The 18,909-nt window shown below is 36.9% G+C and overlaps 1 protein-coding gene across 2 annotated transcripts in view; it reads right to left on the reverse strand.

The window, feature by feature from the left end:
• Positions 1-18,909, reverse strand: part of CEP83 (centrosomal protein 83) — a 112,122-nt gene that overhangs the window by 27,489 nt on the left and 65,724 nt on the right. For both annotated transcript variants that reach the window (XM_080935177.1, XM_080935178.1), the window contains exons 7-10: positions 18,101-18,232; positions 8,879-8,993; positions 7,430-7,574; positions 7,177-7,326 (exon numbers count right to left, since the gene is read on the reverse strand). In XM_080935177.1, the coding sequence (XP_080791303.1) occupies positions 7,177-7,326; positions 7,430-7,574; positions 8,879-8,993; positions 18,101-18,232 (542 nt within the window). The remainder of the gene's footprint in view (positions 1-7,176; positions 7,327-7,429; positions 7,575-8,878; positions 8,994-18,100; positions 18,233-18,909) is intronic.

Raw genomic sequence — 18,909 nt, forward strand, 5'->3', positions numbered from 1 at the left:
AACATCATTCTTTGCACTTTGACAGATGAGTGGAGAATAAAGCACCTTAATGAAAACAAAGCACTAGTTTTATAACAAGGTACCTCTAAAGCACATACTGCTGCCCAGTAGTGTCATTTTTAAATAATGGATTTTTAAAATCATTATTTATACTTCTTTTCTGTCAGGACCCACTCCCCCCCATAGTCTCTGACCTACCATTAGAAGCAACACTTATATTTATTTTAGTAAAAAAATAAACAGACTTAAGAGATGTAATTAAATTTATAAATCAGTAAATCAGATATGACATCTATTATATAACATTCCAAAGGGAAAGAATTATACAATCTTGAGAAGTACTCCTTCTGTCAGATATTATATGATTAACATGTCTTTATTTTAAAATGTCTAGGGCCAATCACACATGATAGATGATCTAGAGAAACTCAAGAAGAATAAAAAACAAATTCTCAAAAGTGACTAATGAAATATTTATATTACTGACAAGTTAAAGATAAAAACTGGCTTGTATTTTATTAAATGTTTATTAAATTGGGTCAAGTTGCCTACTGTCTTTAAGTAACAACAGAACGGTAACATTTTACCACTAAGGCTACAGAAGCTGAAAGCAAGAGGAGTAGTACAAATTCAAACAGAGCACATTCTAAATGGCCTGAGACCATTTACAGTAAAACCTATGGGGTGTGTCCCTGGGGAGAGTCAGTTACAAAGTCTCCCAGCACTGTCTCCAACAGTTAAGTTACATATGCATCTACAAGCAAAAGATGAGACCAGCTCTTACGTCCATCTCAGATTTATGGTTTTAGAATTAGCAAACGGAGCAGATAGAGGCAGGTGGATGACTTTGAGGCCAGCCTGGTCCACAGAGAGCGTTCTAGGACAGCCACAGCTACACAGAAAAATCCTGTCTCAAAAACAAAACAAAGCCCAAAAAACTAAAGGCTACACTATATAACTAACTACATGTTGTATAGAAACTGTATTTTACAAAACAAAAATAATGCAGAAAATTTAGAAAGTTGATAAAAATGCACCAGACAAATGGAATCTGTATAAAACATGCAAAGTAATGACATCAGATAATGTAGGATTCAAGTAAAAAAATAAGTGAAGGGCAAAAAGGTGTATTTTGTAATAAAAAAACTCCATAACTGATCATCAGACTTTAACTTAGACGGAATAGCACAGCAGCCACCTTCACGAAGCAGAACTACAGGAGTCACAGTCAGAAACCATGCTAATAAGCAGACTTCAATGCTATTTCCTAGAGATCAAATGAACAAACAACAAGTACAAAGAAAATTAAATTTCATAGCATAAATGTATCAAGTATTATTACCTGACTTGCAATAGTATAGCTTTAAAATTTCAATTTGACAATGATGTGGAGGAAGTATGTATTCAGCAGACACTGTACCTCAAATTTCACATTTTGGTTTGTCCCTAGGCTAGCAATATACAGTATGACATGCCTGCATACAGAGAGCCAGGGGCAGCACTGGTCGGCCATGTGACAATTTTAGAGTACTCTGCGGTGACAAGATGAAGTTAGGTGGTAGTAATAAATGTATTTTCAACATAGAACGGGCTGATTACAGTGTAACTCACGTGAAAGGACACACACTGAAAAGCAATCATACTCACTTAACTTCACATGTGATTATCAGACCCTTGACAACTCGTTCAGTGTTGGCATGAGGCAAATGAGGTGACCTTTATGTGCAAATTGTGAGACAATCACCTTTGTGAGACAAATGGCAGAAACTGCCTATAAAGGTAAATGCTGGGGCTGAAGGATAGCTAAATGGTTAAGAGCATTTGTGGCTCTTGCAAAGGACCCACTTTTGATTCCCAGCATCCATGTGGTAGCTCACAATTACCTGTAACTCCAGTTCCAGGGTATGTAATGCCCTCTTCTGAGCACTGAGGCACATGCACACACACACACACAGTCAATGCCTCTGATCCTAGTACTGGCCTTGACATGTTAGAGCACAAATGAAACATTAATGTCTTGCATAAAGTAGAAATATTATCTGATGACAATGATGTGAAAAACAAAATTAATGATAAAATAGTAAAAGAGAACCAAGAAGAAAATTCTTTTCTATTCAAAAAAAATTTTTAAATCTCTCTTAAGGCATAGTGTTAAGGTCAATTAAATCAACTATTTCTACTGTAACAGTGAATAATTAAACATTTTAAACAGCATCCCTTTAACTAGTACTAAAGTCTTAGACATAACTTTTTTTTTGCCTGAATATATGTACAGGCAACACATTCATGCCTAGTGCCAGAGAAAGTCAGGAGAAATCAGTGGATCCCTTCACATGGGAGCTACAAATGGTTATGAACCATCTGTAATTGAACCTGGGTCCTTTGCAAGAGTGACATGTGTCCAACTGCAATGCTGTCTCTCCCGCCCTAAAGCTACTTTCTTAATCAATGAAGAAACTCAACTCAGCCTGGGACTGAAGCAAGGGTGCCTCCATCTGCACTCCTGCCCAGTGTCCCACTGTGAACTGCCAGTTCAACTAGAGAAATCAACTGAGAGTCTAAGAGTTGGTGAAGACATAAAACCGTCTCAACTTCTAAATGAAGTAACAAAGAGTAAAATTAAACAATTTAGTATGTTGAGAGAATATAAAATTAATCTATAAAATTTATTCTTTCTATAAACATTAACAGCTAGAAGACAAAAACAAAATGGAAAACACATTTACAAAACAAGGATTAAATACCTAGAAAAAAAATAACTTTCAGAGAGAATGAGGAGAAAAGAGCCCAAGAGCCATCAAGATGGCTTGGTAAATAAAGGTGCCCATGCTTTAAAAAGAGGCAAAAAGGTTCTGTTCTCAGACACAACAACACTAGAAAGTCAGTTCTCTCAAAGCCAAATTAATGCAATCGCTTCAAGGAAGCCATAGAGTGGGAAATGCCAATAACGTGTCTCCTTCCTTGGCCAGCAACTGTACTGACAGAATCGGTCCATTAATTTGAAGGTCTAGAGCCTTCTGAAGATTTGCAGAGGAAAATTCCAACCGTTAATAAGTTAACTTAATTGTATTGCACCTCTTCCAACGGTAACAGCCAGTCTCACTGTAGGTGAGCTGTTGGTGCTCTGTGTATCACCAGGCAGGACTTTGCATTCAGTGTAGAAACCAGAGTGGATAAATGTAAACTGTCCCCCAAACATGGGAATCTGTACATTGATTACTGACTGTTGATCTGATCCAAAGGGTGCGGAAAAAGTAGGTAGTTACTATTGTTCCTTTTTTGGTTGAAATCACTTCCAGGAACTTCCAGAGCTAGTGCCTATTCTTTTTCAAGCTATTATTTTAGTTCTGTTTGGTAATTTACTTTTGGGAGATAGATAGTAAAGTCCTAGACATATAAAAATAGCCGTGGAGCTAGTGTTTGTGAGGTCCCTTATCCTGGGACTCAGGAAGCTCAGGCAAGAGGATCATGAGTTCAAGAGATAGACAGAAAAGAGTCGATGCAGGGCTGGAAGAAACAGCTCAGCAGTTAGAACATTCATTGCTGTTTCACGAGGCCCAGAGGGCCCAGTGTCAATTCCCAGCACCTACATTTCAGCTTATAACCATCTGTAAGCTCTAAAACCTTCTCTTCTTCACAGGTACCAGGCACACATACACAGATACATACATATATACTACATTTTGTGCAGATAAAAATATAAAATAAAAATAAACCTTAAGATTAAAACAACAACAATAACAAAACTTCAAGAGGCCAGAAAGCAATGAATGAATATATTTAATGTACTTAAAAAAAATCAAAAAGCTCAACTAAAAATTCTATAGCCAACAAAAACAATTCTTTTAAAGTGTTTAGTTTATAATAAAGTTCATCTTAAAATTTAAAAATATAAGAAAAATTCCAAATAAAGGTGAGAGAGTTTATGGCCATAAGATCTAAGCATAAGAAATCTTCCAGGGCTGTTAACTAGGTAAAAGAAATGCATATTATCTAGTAACTAAAATCCACACAAAAAAGAATAAAGACAGCAGTAACAAAAGATACAAATGTAATTATAAAAGCTACTATTGTAACAGTAATTTGTAAGTATATGTACTAATGGTTTAAGAAACTAACATTTTTAAATTAGTTTTAAAATCTGGAAGTATGGTAACATTAACTACAGTTTCTTCTAGTTAATTTAAGAAATTGATTCACCAGGGAAAACTCAGGTTTGGGGGTCATATAGTGCACAGATTATAATTTTTTTGGCATGAACAACAGAAAGGGGTGTGGACAGAAATGAAAGAGAACAGAGTTTGTTTATGACTTTGCAATTTTGCAATTAAGCTAATTTTTTTTAAAAGAGGGAAAAAAAGTAATGCAAAGAGGATAGTATTTGAAACGAACAAGGAGGAAATAAAATTTAAAGACAGAAAAAAAAAATCACAAAATAATCAAAGTCTTTCTTTGATCAGTAATTATAAATGTAAACACATTAAAGGTGCTCATCAAAAGACAGCCATTGATAGACTAGAAAACAGTAAGATTTGCCTAAATGCTGCCTACCAGGCATTCACTATAAATCTGAGGTACCAATAAATTGAAAAAGAAAGCATGGGATAATTAACCCCATCTAGACAGTAACCAAGCACGGACTGTAGGATGATATCATTATACAACAAAGTGGTTTGAGCCTATCATTGGATGAGAAGGAAAGGTAGACGGGGAAAAGTCTTGGAAGAAGTGAACAGGAGGAGAAGGGAGAACAAAAGAGGAGGGGCAACACGGAAGCAGATGTGGATGTTTCTCTCAGCACATCTCTATATGGGTAAGGTTATTATAAATATTTCTAAGGGTTTCTATGGGTCAATTTATCTTATCTAGGTGGGAAATTTATATCTTTGTCAACTGGTTTTAAGCTTATTGTGTAGAGGGATTGTGGATTAAGAATTTAACATATAAACCTATTTGGTAAGTTAATAATTGTGGAGTCATGTTTTAACCAGGTGGTGGAAGACAGTGTATTGAAAGCAACACACTAAGGTGGGACAGATGTGAAAGCAACACACTGGGGTGGGACAGAAGCAGCAAGGACTGCGCCTTGGTCAAAAGAAGCCGGTGTCTGTAAGTACTTAGAGGGGGCGTGGAGCTGCTAAGATAAAGATACACCACAGTGCCATGTGGCCCTACATGAGCCGGCACTGGCACAGAATAAAACGTTATCCACCCACTTAATATTTACCACAACAAAGGACCATGGCAAATATACCAACATTAAACAAATGATACCAACATTTTTTAAACAAAAAAATACCAACATTAAACTTTATGACTGAGTCATAAAGTTATAACAGACATGAAGGACATTATAAAGTGAAAAAGTTCAATATGCTAGGAATATATAACAATTAAAAACATTTAGATATGGAACGGACCATTAAAGCAAAAGCTGTGCTAAGAAGATGGCTGAGGAGGTAAAGTACTTGTATAAGCATGAGGACCTGAGTTTGTATCTCTAGAAGATATGCAAAAAACAGAATATATAGCCACACACTCCTGCAATCCAGTGCTAGGAGGCAAAGACAGGAGCATCCTGGAGCTCAATGGCCAGACTGTTCAGCTTAAGCACCTAGCTCCAAGGTCACTGAGAGCTTCGTCTTAGAAATACAGTGGACAACAATGTAAGAAGATACCCACATGTACAAGATCTCACAGAATTAATGGAAGAGACTTCCAAAATAGCAGAGATTTCGATGTTCTATTTTCAACATGAAAAGAATAGGCACCTTCCGGAAAGAAAGTAAATGCAAGATATTCCTAGTACTAACAGATAAGCCCAGACATGAGATTGTTTTCTATACCACTCCTCTATTACTCTCCAAGAAAAGGAAACCAAAGTACCTTAGAGAAATGGCTAATTACAGACCCAGGGCAAGGAAAGTCAAAGCAAAGTCTAGGACCAGTGGTTTGCGAACTGTGAGTCCCTTTGGGATTGATTGAATGTCACTTTCACAGGACTAGCCTAAAACAACGGAAAACACAGATACTTAACATTACAATTCATAACAGTAGAAAGGTTATAGTTATGGGGCAGGGGATCACCACAACATGAGGAACTGTGTTAAAATATCAGAGCACTAGGATGGTGGAGAACTGCTGTCCTGATGCTATGATTTGTATGATGCTAGAAAATAGGGAAATCCAGATGCAGAAGAGATCCACAGCCAAACATTAGGTGACGCTTGGGTAATCACAGGAAGGACGGGGAGGAAGGATTGTAGGCACCAGAAGGGTCAAGGACACCATAAGAAGTTCCACAGTATCAGCCAGCCTGATGCCCACAGACACTCATGGAGACTGGACTGCCAACCAGGGAGCCTGCATGGCACTGACCTAGCCCTCCACATGTTACAGCTGCTTAGTTTGATCTTCTTGTGAGACTCCTAACAGTGGGAGCAGGAGCTGTCTCTGACTCTGCTGCCTGCCTTTGGGACCTTTTCCCCTACAGGGTAGCCATGTCTAGCTTTAATAGAAGAGGAGGTACCTTGATATACCGTGGCTGATTGATATCCATAGAGGTATGCCAGCCCTTCTCTGAAGAGAAACAGAGTAGACTGGGGGTGGGGGAGGCATGTTTGGGATGTATAAATAAAATAATTAATTAAAAAGAAAATAGGAAAAGCCGCAGGAAGTGGCAGGAGCTTCAAATCTGAGATAGTTTGCATGAAAAAGCACAGTGTAACTCATGGAAGAAAATAAGAATTTACTAGTCTACAGTGGTTAAATAACGTTTACAAAATGGAAGGTACTCAGAATCCCAAATGATAAATGAGCAAGAAATAATGAAAATACATAAGAAAATTACAACTGGGAAACACAAGTAGCAACTAAAAAGGCAAAAATGGTGAATGGATGCTAAAGGTAGCAAAAGAATGTCTAATGAGAATATTTACAGTCTCAAACTATAGTGATGGCAGATGAAGATTATTTAAAGAGTGAACTAAAAAACAAAATAAAGTGAAATAGGTTTGATTTACTGTCTGATTTATTGAAACACTAACTCCTTCTTCTTGATTATAATAGTTAAGAAATCTGTTTCTATGTGGAGACTCAGCTGAAAGGCATAGAGGAACTTTCCATGCTATGTTTACATCACTATGCCCCCAAACTATGTTAAGATAAGAAGCTCACCTAGTGCTCTGCAGTTCCCTGCGCGCTGCCTCCTCTGCCGTCTGGGCGGCCCGCAGCCTCTCCTCACACTGGTCCTTCTCCGACTGCCTCCACACATCATGCTCCACTTTCATCTTCTCCAAGTCTGATAATCTGCTCTCAAGCTCGAGCCTAAAACAGCAGATGATAATTACATTAGCAGAACTACAATAAAGATGAGCTAAGAATACAATGTTTTCGCAAGAAGTTTACCAAAAACTACAAGACTACTTACTTTTCATCCTGTAAGACCACAAGTTTCTGGTAGCCTTCTTCCTTGGCAGCTTGTACTTTACGTATTAACTCACGGTCCTTTTCCACCAAGAGCAGTTTGTGGTGTTCAACAGTCGACTTGAGAATTTCATTGTCTGACTGCAATCCTAGTATATTTTTAGAAGAAAAATAACACTATTCAACATTAACATTAAGTTTACAATTAGCAAGCATTTGATTCCAGAAAATGACAGATTGTGAGACTGTCCTCCCAGACTGTAACTTCTGAACACATTCTTAGAGGTCTTTATAGAATATCAGCAAATCAGAACTTTCCCAAAGTAACAGAAAAACAAACTAAAACTTGGACACAACCTTATTGTTGCTTTCTAAGCAAATATATGCAAATCTTACAAATATTTTATATACACTTACTACTTTGAATCTCAAGGCTAGAGATCAGCTTAGATGAACACCCAAAGAGGCTCATTCACTTGACTTGTTACACGGGTTCTGAGGCTAAAGCCCCAGAATACTATCATAACCTAAATAGTGATGGTAAATTTGAATGAAACCAAAAACTGAATCCTTCAAAAAACCTAGGATTCTAAAAAATATGCTACATTTCTAACAAATATAAAAATAAGCACATTTTCCAGCTTATTAAAAGAATTCTCAAATCTTACATAAATATTTCAGAAATAGCTATACAAATTTATATTTACCTTTAAAAACACAATATAGCAATAGATCCCAAACTCTCACTTAAACATACACACACACACAGAAACACACACACACACACACACACACACACACACAAACAAAACCTACTCAACTCTAATAATACATAGAAATAGTCAAAACAATCATTAATAAAAATCAACTCTATAGGAAACAAGAGAGGTCAAGGGAAGCACAGTACAGCCTGAGGGTAGATTTTTAAAGTATTGACGAAAAAAACTTAGGGCTGGAGAGATAGCTCAGCCACTAAAGGCTAAGCTCAACCAAAAATATAAGAAAGAAACTTAACTCTGAGATATTTTGATGAGCCATCTTAAGACTAAAATGGAGCTAAAACTGAGTCTACCTTGAACAAGTACCCAGTAACCTAGGATTTATAGCAAATCAAACCCAAAACTGTGACTGAGATCCACCTCCTCACATGCTTTAACTTAATCACAGATGATCTAAGAGCATTTAGAATTATAAGCACATGAAGGACAAGCTCACATTTTCAATGTTTCTTTTAATTCAGAGTAATCAAGATTATATAAACATTAGATAGTTCATTAAAGAAAAATCACAGAATACACAAATTATTCAACATAATAAAAATAGTCCCTAATACTTTTAAGATTAAATTTTTATTAAGACAGAAAATGTGGAAAAGAACTCAGGCTGTTCTATTTTAATAATTTGAATCTAGACTTGAAAATAATAGAGAAAAGCATGGGAGAATATATATTACCATCAAGTTCACTTTGGATCTTATTCCTTTCTCTTTCTAGTTCACTCTTAGCTCTTGCGGCCTCCAGTTTGATGTCAGTTATTTCTAGTTTGTTTGCATGTTTAAGCTCTTTCACCTGTTGGTCATTAGAAACTGCAATAATTATTGGGTCATTTTCTTATAATTCAGTACACACCTAAAAGTATAGACAGAAATGAGAATAATCTGGTAGTACAGGGTGTAAGAAGTTTCAACAAAAGTATCCCAAGGCCCAGAACAGCACATGAATCCAACAGATACCAAACAAAAGTTATCCGTTACCCGGGCTTAACCTTACCTTAAAAATGTTAACTGTACATATCTATTATCTACTGACAATTCAGAACATTTCATGGGAAAAGTGTTGAAACTGTCCTTTTAAAAAGGAAAAAATAGCTGGGCATGGTAGCGCAGAGGCAGGGGCAGGGGCAGGAGCAGACCTCTGTAAGATCATATCATCAAGGCTACTTGACTGAATCTAATATCAGCCAACAACAAAAAGGTAGGCAAAGAAGCAAAGGCATTCCAGGAAGTAGGAACAGCATATAAAATGTTCATTAGGAATGTCATCACATAATGTGCTCTTCAAACAATGAACTACCCCTTAGAATAAAGCATGGGAAGGCTTAAAATCAGTGGGAGGATCGCAGGGAAGAAAAGTCACTGTTTTAGTCACTATAGCTATGATGAAACGCCATGACCAAGGAGGACAGGGTTTATCTTGCTTACTCTTTTGTATCCCAGTCCATCATCAAGAGCGTCAGGACAGATTCTCATACAAGTTTGGAACTGGAGGCAGGAGCTGATGCAGAGGCCAGGGAGGGTGCTGCTTACTATTTTGGTCCTTACGGCTTGTTCAGCCTGCTTTCTCATAGGACTGAGGACCACCACCAAAGGATGGCACCACTCAAAAATGGACTGGGCCTTCCTCCAATTAAGAAAATGCCCTACAGGCTTGCCTACTGCCTGATCTTATGAAGACATTTTCTTAATTGAGGTTCCCTCCTCTCAGATGACTTTAGCTTGTGTCAAGTTGACAAAAAGTTATTCAGCAAACTGCTCAAAATAGCTGCTTAGCTATTTAAGGCAGAATAATTAACTTTGTAAAGCTAATTTTAAAATGAGTTAGGTTAAGAAATAAAAACAAAGAAACCAGCTCACAGCAAAAGAATTAATAAAATGAGACCAAAAAAGTGCCAATTGAACTTGAGACTAAGTGTGTTTAGAAGAAAACATTAAAAAAAAAAAAAACATATAAAACCTTCATTATAAAATCTTCTAAAGCCCCAGGCAAATGTGAACAATTTCCAATATTTTCCATATAACTAATCCATCACATATCATTTTTAGTCTAAATAGTCCTAGCAAATAATTCTTGTTCATAAGAAGTATTCCTTCATCCAACATATATTTACTAAATACCCATAATGTGCAAGGCACAGTTCTAGAAGCCAGAAATACAGAAGCAAATAAAAAAGTTTTGTCTTTCCAATCACCCATACTATTAACATTTTCCACAAGCTTCTAAAATTATGTACAAAGGCAGTAGGCTTTAACTAACAACAGATGTATACCAAAGTTTAAAATCACAGAAATGGAGTAAAAAGATACAGAAGGAAACATAACGTGGAACAGTAGAAAAGGATAAGTTATGCAGAGTCCAAGAGAACCCAACAACAAAGATGAGAGCTAAGACACACATCCATAAGGGTCCGAGAGTCAAGAGGAAGCATCCACAGACTAATAAATCCAAGGTGTTTATTAGAAGAGGTTTTGTCTACAAATGGTATTGAAAACTTTGCACAGAATGGTCTCATGTAAAATATATATCTCAAGAAAACAAAAACACATGTACTTTACTCTTTATGTTGCTAATTCCAATAAAAAGATCCTTTCAAATTAGTTTATATAATACTAAATGATAGAGAACAGCAACCTTCTGTTGGCGTTTCTCAATACTTAAGATGTCTTACTATGCCATAATCTTCAGGACAACTGACATGGACATTACAATGTTGAGAAAATATAGTATTAGAATAATGACAGTGACATAAAAAATATTACACACTAATTGTAAAGCGTTGAGAGTGACACAAAGGTTCACTAAACCACACTATAGTTGCTTTTAATGAGGTGGTAATTTCATAAAATATTGAATAATTTCATGGTAACCTAAAGAAAAACTACATAAAAATTTAATTTTACTAAAATAAAGAAAACATTCCTTAGGCTGGAAAGCTGGGACAGTCAGCAAGGTGCTTGCTGCACAAGCCTGGGAAACTGTTGAGATCCAAGTACCTACCTCAAAAGCTGGGAACGGCCAGGTGCTCCTGTAACCCAGTGTAGGAGGCACAGCAGGCAAAGCCCTGGAGCTGGCTAGCTGGCTGGCCAGTCTAGCTGACATGTCTTCAGAATGAGTGAAAGACTGTCTCCAACAGTAACACTCGTGGCACTGGAGAGGTAGCTCGGGTTAGACCTGGGCTCAGTTCCCAGAGCCCACCTGGCAGTTATTAATTCTCTGTAAGTCCAGTCCTGAGAGATCTGATGGCCTCTTCTGGCCTCTGTGGACACCAGGCACACATGGTGTGCAGAGTCATACAGGAAGGCAAAACCTCCACATGCAGAAAACAGATTTTAATAATCTGTAATTCTTTTAAAAAACTAATTATAAAAATATGATAGACAATATCCTCTTTCTGATCCTCATAGGCACAAGGCACACACATAAATATGCAGATAAAACATTCATATATACAAGTAAAATTCAAAAGTGTTGAAACAAAACAAAAAACTGAGAAAAAATAATACAAGAGAAACAATAGTTTTTGAAAACGACGTTATACCAGAAGTTCTGGATATAAACTCCAGACATAATACTTAAATTCTGGCTTCTTTGGTGCCATATTTCTATATTCTTAAAATAATTTACTTACAGAACCAGTAATTGTTAAATTTTCAAAATGTGTCCAATTTCAAAAATAAAAGATAATATAAGGTATATTAAAAACATGAAAATGGGTGATGAAGCTAGCTTAATGAGTAAATTGTCTCTCTTACAAGTGTAAGACTTGAGTGTGGATCCCCAGGAACTATGTTAAAAATCATGTGGCACGCCAGTAATCCCTGAGCTGAGGACGCAGAGACAGACAGATCGCAGGGGCTACTCAAATCAGCTGTAGCCAGGAAGTTTGTCTCAGGAAATAAGATGGGAAACAGCTGAGGAAGATACTGGACCATGACCTGTATCCTCCACTCCAGCAAGCACAGAAATGACTAGGTCAGATATCTGCAGAGCCATGGCCATCATACCTCTGTGTTCAGGATTCCAACGCCTAAGAAACCTAAATTCAAGAGCTACACATTATGCTTTTGCCAACAGAGAAGGAAATACTCAATCAACCAAGACTAAAACAGAATTTTAAGTGGTGGTATTAGGAATTTTATAAATGTTCAAAAATCTATAAACTGAGAGGGGGCTGATGTCTGCTGCTTTTTCAGAGAACTCAGGATCGGATATACCTGCACATGGTGTCTCAGAGCTGTCTATAAATCCACATCGAGGGGACCCAATATCCTCTTTCTGACCTCCATAAACACAAGGCACAAATACATACATGCAGACAAAGCACTCATATGTGTAAAACTCAAAAACTTTAAAACAAAACAAAAACCGAGAAAAAAATATGCAGGAGAAACAATACATATTTTTAAAATGTGTTACACCAGAAGCTCTGACTATAAACTCCAAAGAGATGACACTTAAATTCTGGCTTTCTCTACATTGTGAGATGGTGTAGCTTCCTTAAATAAATGAATCATCACAGTTCTGAGGGATGGTTTATTTAACTTCGATTTCTAAAGACTGAAAACCTCATGAAGTAACTTAATGTTCTTCACTGGATAGAATTATCATTAAGGATATCATTTTTAGGCCAACTGTTAGTCCCTTTCATCTGAGCCACTGATACTGTTATAGCTTTGTTCTAAAGCCTAACATTCACAAATTTAAATAACTTAGTCAAACATACCCCAGGTGTTCCTTTGCATTGCAAACAGCCATTTGCAAGGACTGCAAAATGTTGATGAAAATTTCAAGTTGCAAAGAAAACTGTGACACACGTTAGAAATATTTTAAAAACTAACCTTCCTGCAATCCTTTTACATATAAAATTTCAGATGAAACTTACTTTGTCTGAAGTTGAAGAATGTATTGAATATTCCATTTATATGCAAACTACTTCAAGTGTGTCTTAAAAACACAGGCAATTCTCAGCAGAGTGCTGCTAATGAACAAGCATAGAGAAGTAATACCAAACTGCTGTTTTCCTTCAGTGGAATAAGCAACTATTTATTCTCTAACTTACACAAAGAAGGAACAATAATGAAGTGTGTATGTGCAGAACACAGAAGTGAGGTAAGGCCCAGTCAGAGGAGTAGGAAAAACTGTGCTGCACAATCCCCTCAATGCCCCTTCCCACCCCCAAGACTTAGAATTAGAAGCCTTCACTGAAGCCCAGCACATCCAATGTTCTATTGCTTCATTTATAGTTCCAGTTATTTCAGGAACCCAGTAAGACTACTCAGATTTAATGTACTATACATATTGAATACTCAAATACTGTTGAACAAAACTGAAAACAATCTATAACAGATTTGAAGAAAAACTTGAGAATTCCCTATAACCAGAATTTACTACTTTGTGTTTTATTTTATTTTATTTTATTTTTTGGAGGGGGAGGCTGTTGAAATTTTGCTTAATTCTTATCATGTAGACATTTAATTTCCTTCTATCTGCTGACTCAAGTCAGGAAGAAGCCACACCACTAATTGATTTCTAGTGGGGTTTATACTATAGAAAGTTGGAAGGATTGTTACTGATCAACAGAAAAAGGCTTTGTTGCACTTATGAAATTGGATCCCACAACAGAATATTAAAGACATGAAATAACTTGCCTAAGGTCACACAGTTACTGACCAGTCATAAAATTAGACAGACAGACTCACTCACACACACACACACATTTTCTTTATATTCTTAATTTTCTTGTTTAAGGATACACTAGAAATAAAATGAATGAGTTAGGATCCAAAATATATTCGAAGCCCCTGGTCTCTCCTTTGTATTTCATTACTTAGTCCAGAACAGCATATTTTCTAAACACAACCTAAACTTAAACTTACAAACTAATAGTATCTAAAATTAAATACCTTAATACCTATGGTTGGAAATGTAATTCATTGGTAGAGTGCTTGCCCAGCACACACAGAAACATAACTTCAACTCCTAATACCACAAAAAGGGAGGTGGGGAGAAGAAAAAAGAAAATATAGGTATACATTTATATTTAACCTTTGAAGATTTTATTTGCAGCTGGGTGCTGTGGTGTACACCTTTAATCCCTGCACTGGGGAAGTAGAAGCAGGTGGATCTCATTGAGTTTGGGGTCACCCTTGTCTACACTGTGAGTTCCAGGACAGCCAAAACTACATAATAAAAATCCTGCCTCAACAATTGTAGTGTATTAATCATAAGATTATTGTAAACTACAAACTTAAGGGGAAGGAATTTATTACAATGTATCTTTATTAAAACAAAAGGGTGTACAGTGTTCACAAACTGTGAAATAGTATAAGAACTGTACATTGTGAGCTCTGGTTATTTTTCTCTTGTACCATATGAAAGTATATAAAAATTATCAAAAAGTTGATGTGCAGAGACATTGCCTTATTTGTCTGTAAAAATGTAACTCAGTAACATAACTGCTTCTTGGAGCTTTGGAATATTTTATCCTGTATTCTTGTTTGAATCCTTCCTCTATTTAAGACATAGCCATGGAGCCCACGTGTTTATGGAATAGTCTACCCTTTGCCTTAGGTCAGTTGTAATAAATCTAGGTTGTGATGATGGTCTTGTTAAAAAAAAAATCCTGCCTCAAAATAAACAAATAAATAACCAACATAAATAATAAATATTTTATTTGCTTAATTTTACTTTTAGTATCATTCATGTCAGCTGAATTAAATGAAACATCAGCTACAAAACAACTTGAATTCTATAAACTGAAAGAAAAATAAAAGGTAACTACATGTATATTCTGCAGTATGAAGGAATATGAATTTTTAAATTACATTTAATAACTGGGCAAGGGGCATACAAATGCAAGGTGCATGTATGGAGATCAGAGGACAACACTCATGAGGAGGTACCACTAATTAAATTTACTAACTACCATCTTGCTGGCTTTTATTGGAAATAAAGTTAAGTAGACTATCTTCCAAGGGTGACACCCAATACATCTAAAATTACTGTTTCAATCACAAAAGTCCAATTTTATCACAAGTCTTTGAAAGAAAGATTCAAAGTTAAATTTACACTAATACAGTCATTTTCCAAAGCAGAATGCAGTTTAGCTGTATGAAAATGGTGACAAGAATATGCTAAGTCTATATGATTAGTATATACTTGTTCTGTAGAAAAAATTACATAGTCACAAAGTTGCAGGATGACAAGAAAGAGATCAAGATGAGTGGATTGTTACATGGCCGCAGTGAAAACAAAGAGGGTATGAAACATCTATGCAGAAACCTATGAACAAGGGGGGGATTCTAAACGAAGTACCCTGCAAGGCTAGAAAAAGAAAACCTGATCCTTGAGGCCATCGGTTACTAAACAAAATCCCCAGTACTATGGGTGGGACTGGTCAGGAAGATCAATACTTTGACATTCTCTCTGCCTCTTCTTCTTCAGTGATACGAAACTTTTCCTCCTGGTCACCTACCAAAACTAGATCAGACTCGTGCAGAAGATTCCACACATACATTCATGGCATAGAGAAATCAAGCTGGAGCTGAGTGCGGATTCCCTCCATGTCAGCTAGTTTTCATAGTTCCAGAGTTGCTATGCAGGCTACTGGGAAAAAAGGCAGCCAGGGTCTTCCTAGGTATTAATCCTACTATCTACAAAGCCAGCCTGTCAGGGAAGATGTGCGCACTTGTGCAACAGAGGTACTACTGTTACAGGAGTGACTGCTTTCAGTTTTGAGACACAGTCCACAGACGGGATTGATTGGAACTGTAAACCTGATTAAAAACCCATGGTGAATAAATACCAGGGAAGAACTAAATACAGTTGTTTAGCAAAACTAGTACTACATCGAGCTGCCTTCTAAATATATAGACAAATGGCACCTTTCCAGGTAATGATAGTGAATACAAAGACTCATGACTACAGTGGGAATAAGTGACAGATTAGAGGCCCCCTCTAAAGTCAAGGAACACTGAGGAAGAGGGGTAAAAAGGAATGACAAAGCTTAAGACGGGAAGAAGAGCAGCACAAAGCCATCTGAAGTACGGACACTGCAATCACAAACACATGGCAGCTGTGTGGACCTGAACTAACTGTGTCTTCATGAGAATGGGCTGACAGATAGGTCTAGATGGAGAAGGCAATGGCAGATGAAAGAAGAGGGAAATTCTTGCCTTCAATTATATACCCACTGCTGACCCTAGCAGGTTCCAGGGGACAGTTCCAATCCATGTGTCCCACAGATGACCCTGGTTAAACTAAAGAGGTCACAAACAAAACCCAAAGTCAAGATTCCAAGAAAGGGACTGGTAGAGATAGGGGTTGGAGTAGAGATGAGAGAAAGATAAATGTGGGCAGAGGGAAGAGAATACTCACATGTATAAAACTGTCAAATAACAAAATTAATCCATTTAAAAGGGGAAAAAAAGATAATAGACTGTAACCTAAGGTCATGGTAAGAAACGCCTTTCCAGTGGAGCCGTTACACTTACGCTGGGGTGACTTCGTCTCTCAGTCTACACAGCCCATAAGCCGTCTCTAGAAACTGTTGGCCAACAACTGTATAATGACTAGACAGTGTCTTTAGTCAAAGCACATACATCTCTACTAGGCTACAGTGAAGTGTTTGTTTTTAAACCTGTGAGCCATCCTGGATTTTTTACTGAGATTCTATATAACCACTCTGATGTACACTTCCCTGATTTGGAAACCAAATTTTCAAGATCTTAGGAAGGTCCAAAGCTGAAAGCAGCAGTATGTTAGAGAGTATTTGTTAGAATTTATGAAAAGAACTTTGTGTATAATACCTCATTTAACTTTTCCACAATTCTATATATATGTTTATGGAGGTAGATGCTAAAGTTTCAAAGTCACAGAACTGATTAAACAGAAACCTTATGTTCAGTCTGCCTGACTACAAAGTAACCCTCCATAAAATACCTTTCTCACTGCTATCTTAGTTCTGGTTTCAAGTGTGCATGCGTGCATGTATTTAGTGAGGAAAATTTAAATTTTAGAGAAAAACTTTATGACATAAAAATGACTTACTATTCAAATTACATTTTTAAGAATACTTTACAAGCAAACCACGCTTTTAAACTGGTTACTGGAGAAATATTAGCAATACTACATGTGTGTGTTCCCAGGAGCTAAAGTACTGTAGTGAAAGCAGTGTTTGCCACCACGGAGCTGACATTCAGTCAAAAGAAAAGTGGTCAGGAGAGATTTTAAAAAGAACAAAACCAAACATGGTCAAGAGCACTTGGTGCTTTTGCAAATTCAGAACCTATAGGGCAGAGAACAGCATCGTAATTCCAATCTGGGGAATCTGATGCCCTCTTCTGGCTTCTTTGAGAACTGGACACACATGTAAAGCAAAACATAGACGCAGGCACACATATAAAATAAAAAATAATAAGATGTTTTAAAATTAAAAAAATATATCAGATGGCATTAAGAGTTAAATTAAAGAAAAACAGGGCAGGTTAGGAAAACAAAGATTAAGAAGAGGGGAAATGGCGCTTTACTATTTTGAAGACAGGGAAGGCAAGCCTCTTTTAGGTTTCCACTACAGAAAGGAAGGAAGCAAGATATGTAACTGTGTGGGGGAAGCTCATCCACGAGCACAGAGACCCCAGCAAGAGTGAGCTCTTTCTAAGGAAGTTGATGAGGGAGGAGTGGGTGATAGGAAGGAAGCTGGATGCTGCCGGCTGAGGAAGACCTGAAGGTCATACAAGGCTCGGCATGGGTAGAGAACACAGAAACCAGCTAGAAATCATCACAGTTAAGAGAGAAAATGATAGGGTCAAAAAGGATTCCAACAGGGATTACTCCAACACTAAATTTCTTTATCACCGCAGTTGCAAGCTCTCCTGATGAAGCAAAGGACAGCTACTCACTTCGCTGGTCAGCGTGCTTATTTCTCGGTCAGCTTTATGCAGTTTGCTAATTAAACAGGTGTTTTGTTCGTTGCTTGATTGTAGCTCTTTTTCTAAGCGTTCAGCCTGTAGTTTAGCTGACTGCCTTTCAGCCTTCAAGACAAAATATTTTAAAATATATCCATAATCTTTCACATTATATTAAAAATAAGCATTATTTAAAATAACTAATTAAAAATTATTCCAAACTTAAGCAACACTAACATTTCCTAAAGTAAGTTTTCTCAAACAAACCTGTAGAATTCAAATTCATTTCTTTCAGAAGAGAAAGTACTCACATACCTTAAAATGGGAATTCTGACATAATTCTAACATCTTTCAGACTTTCTAGTTCACAACAGTTATGCAAGAGTATTTTAGAAAGTAACATGGAGGCTTACAATGTCCCAAAAGACCCCCAGGCCCTACACAGTGGAAGATAAGCACCAAGTCTCCCTAGCTGTTCTCTGACTGCTACACATGTGCCACGGTACACAGGCTTTACACATGTCTATGTGCACACAAAAATAAATGAATATAAAACAAGTGAAAATCCACAATCAATGGAATTGTTTTTTTAAATCAATGGAAGAGACAGGCAAATTCTCAACTGTCCCGGAACCTTCTGAAGCACAGGCAGACACTTCTGACCTTACCACACAACTAAGTCACTACACTGCCATAAATTCCCTCAAAGTGATACTCAAAGTACTCTTACCAGAGAGGAAAAACTAAGAGCTTTGAAACATTTCTACTCAAGATATAAGTGTTTCTGCACTTACAGGATAAAT

This window comes from Micromys minutus (assembly GCF_963924665.1).
Source record: "Micromys minutus genome assembly, chromosome: 22".
Classification (NCBI taxonomy): Eukaryota; Metazoa; Chordata; class Mammalia; order Rodentia; family Muridae; genus Micromys; species Micromys minutus.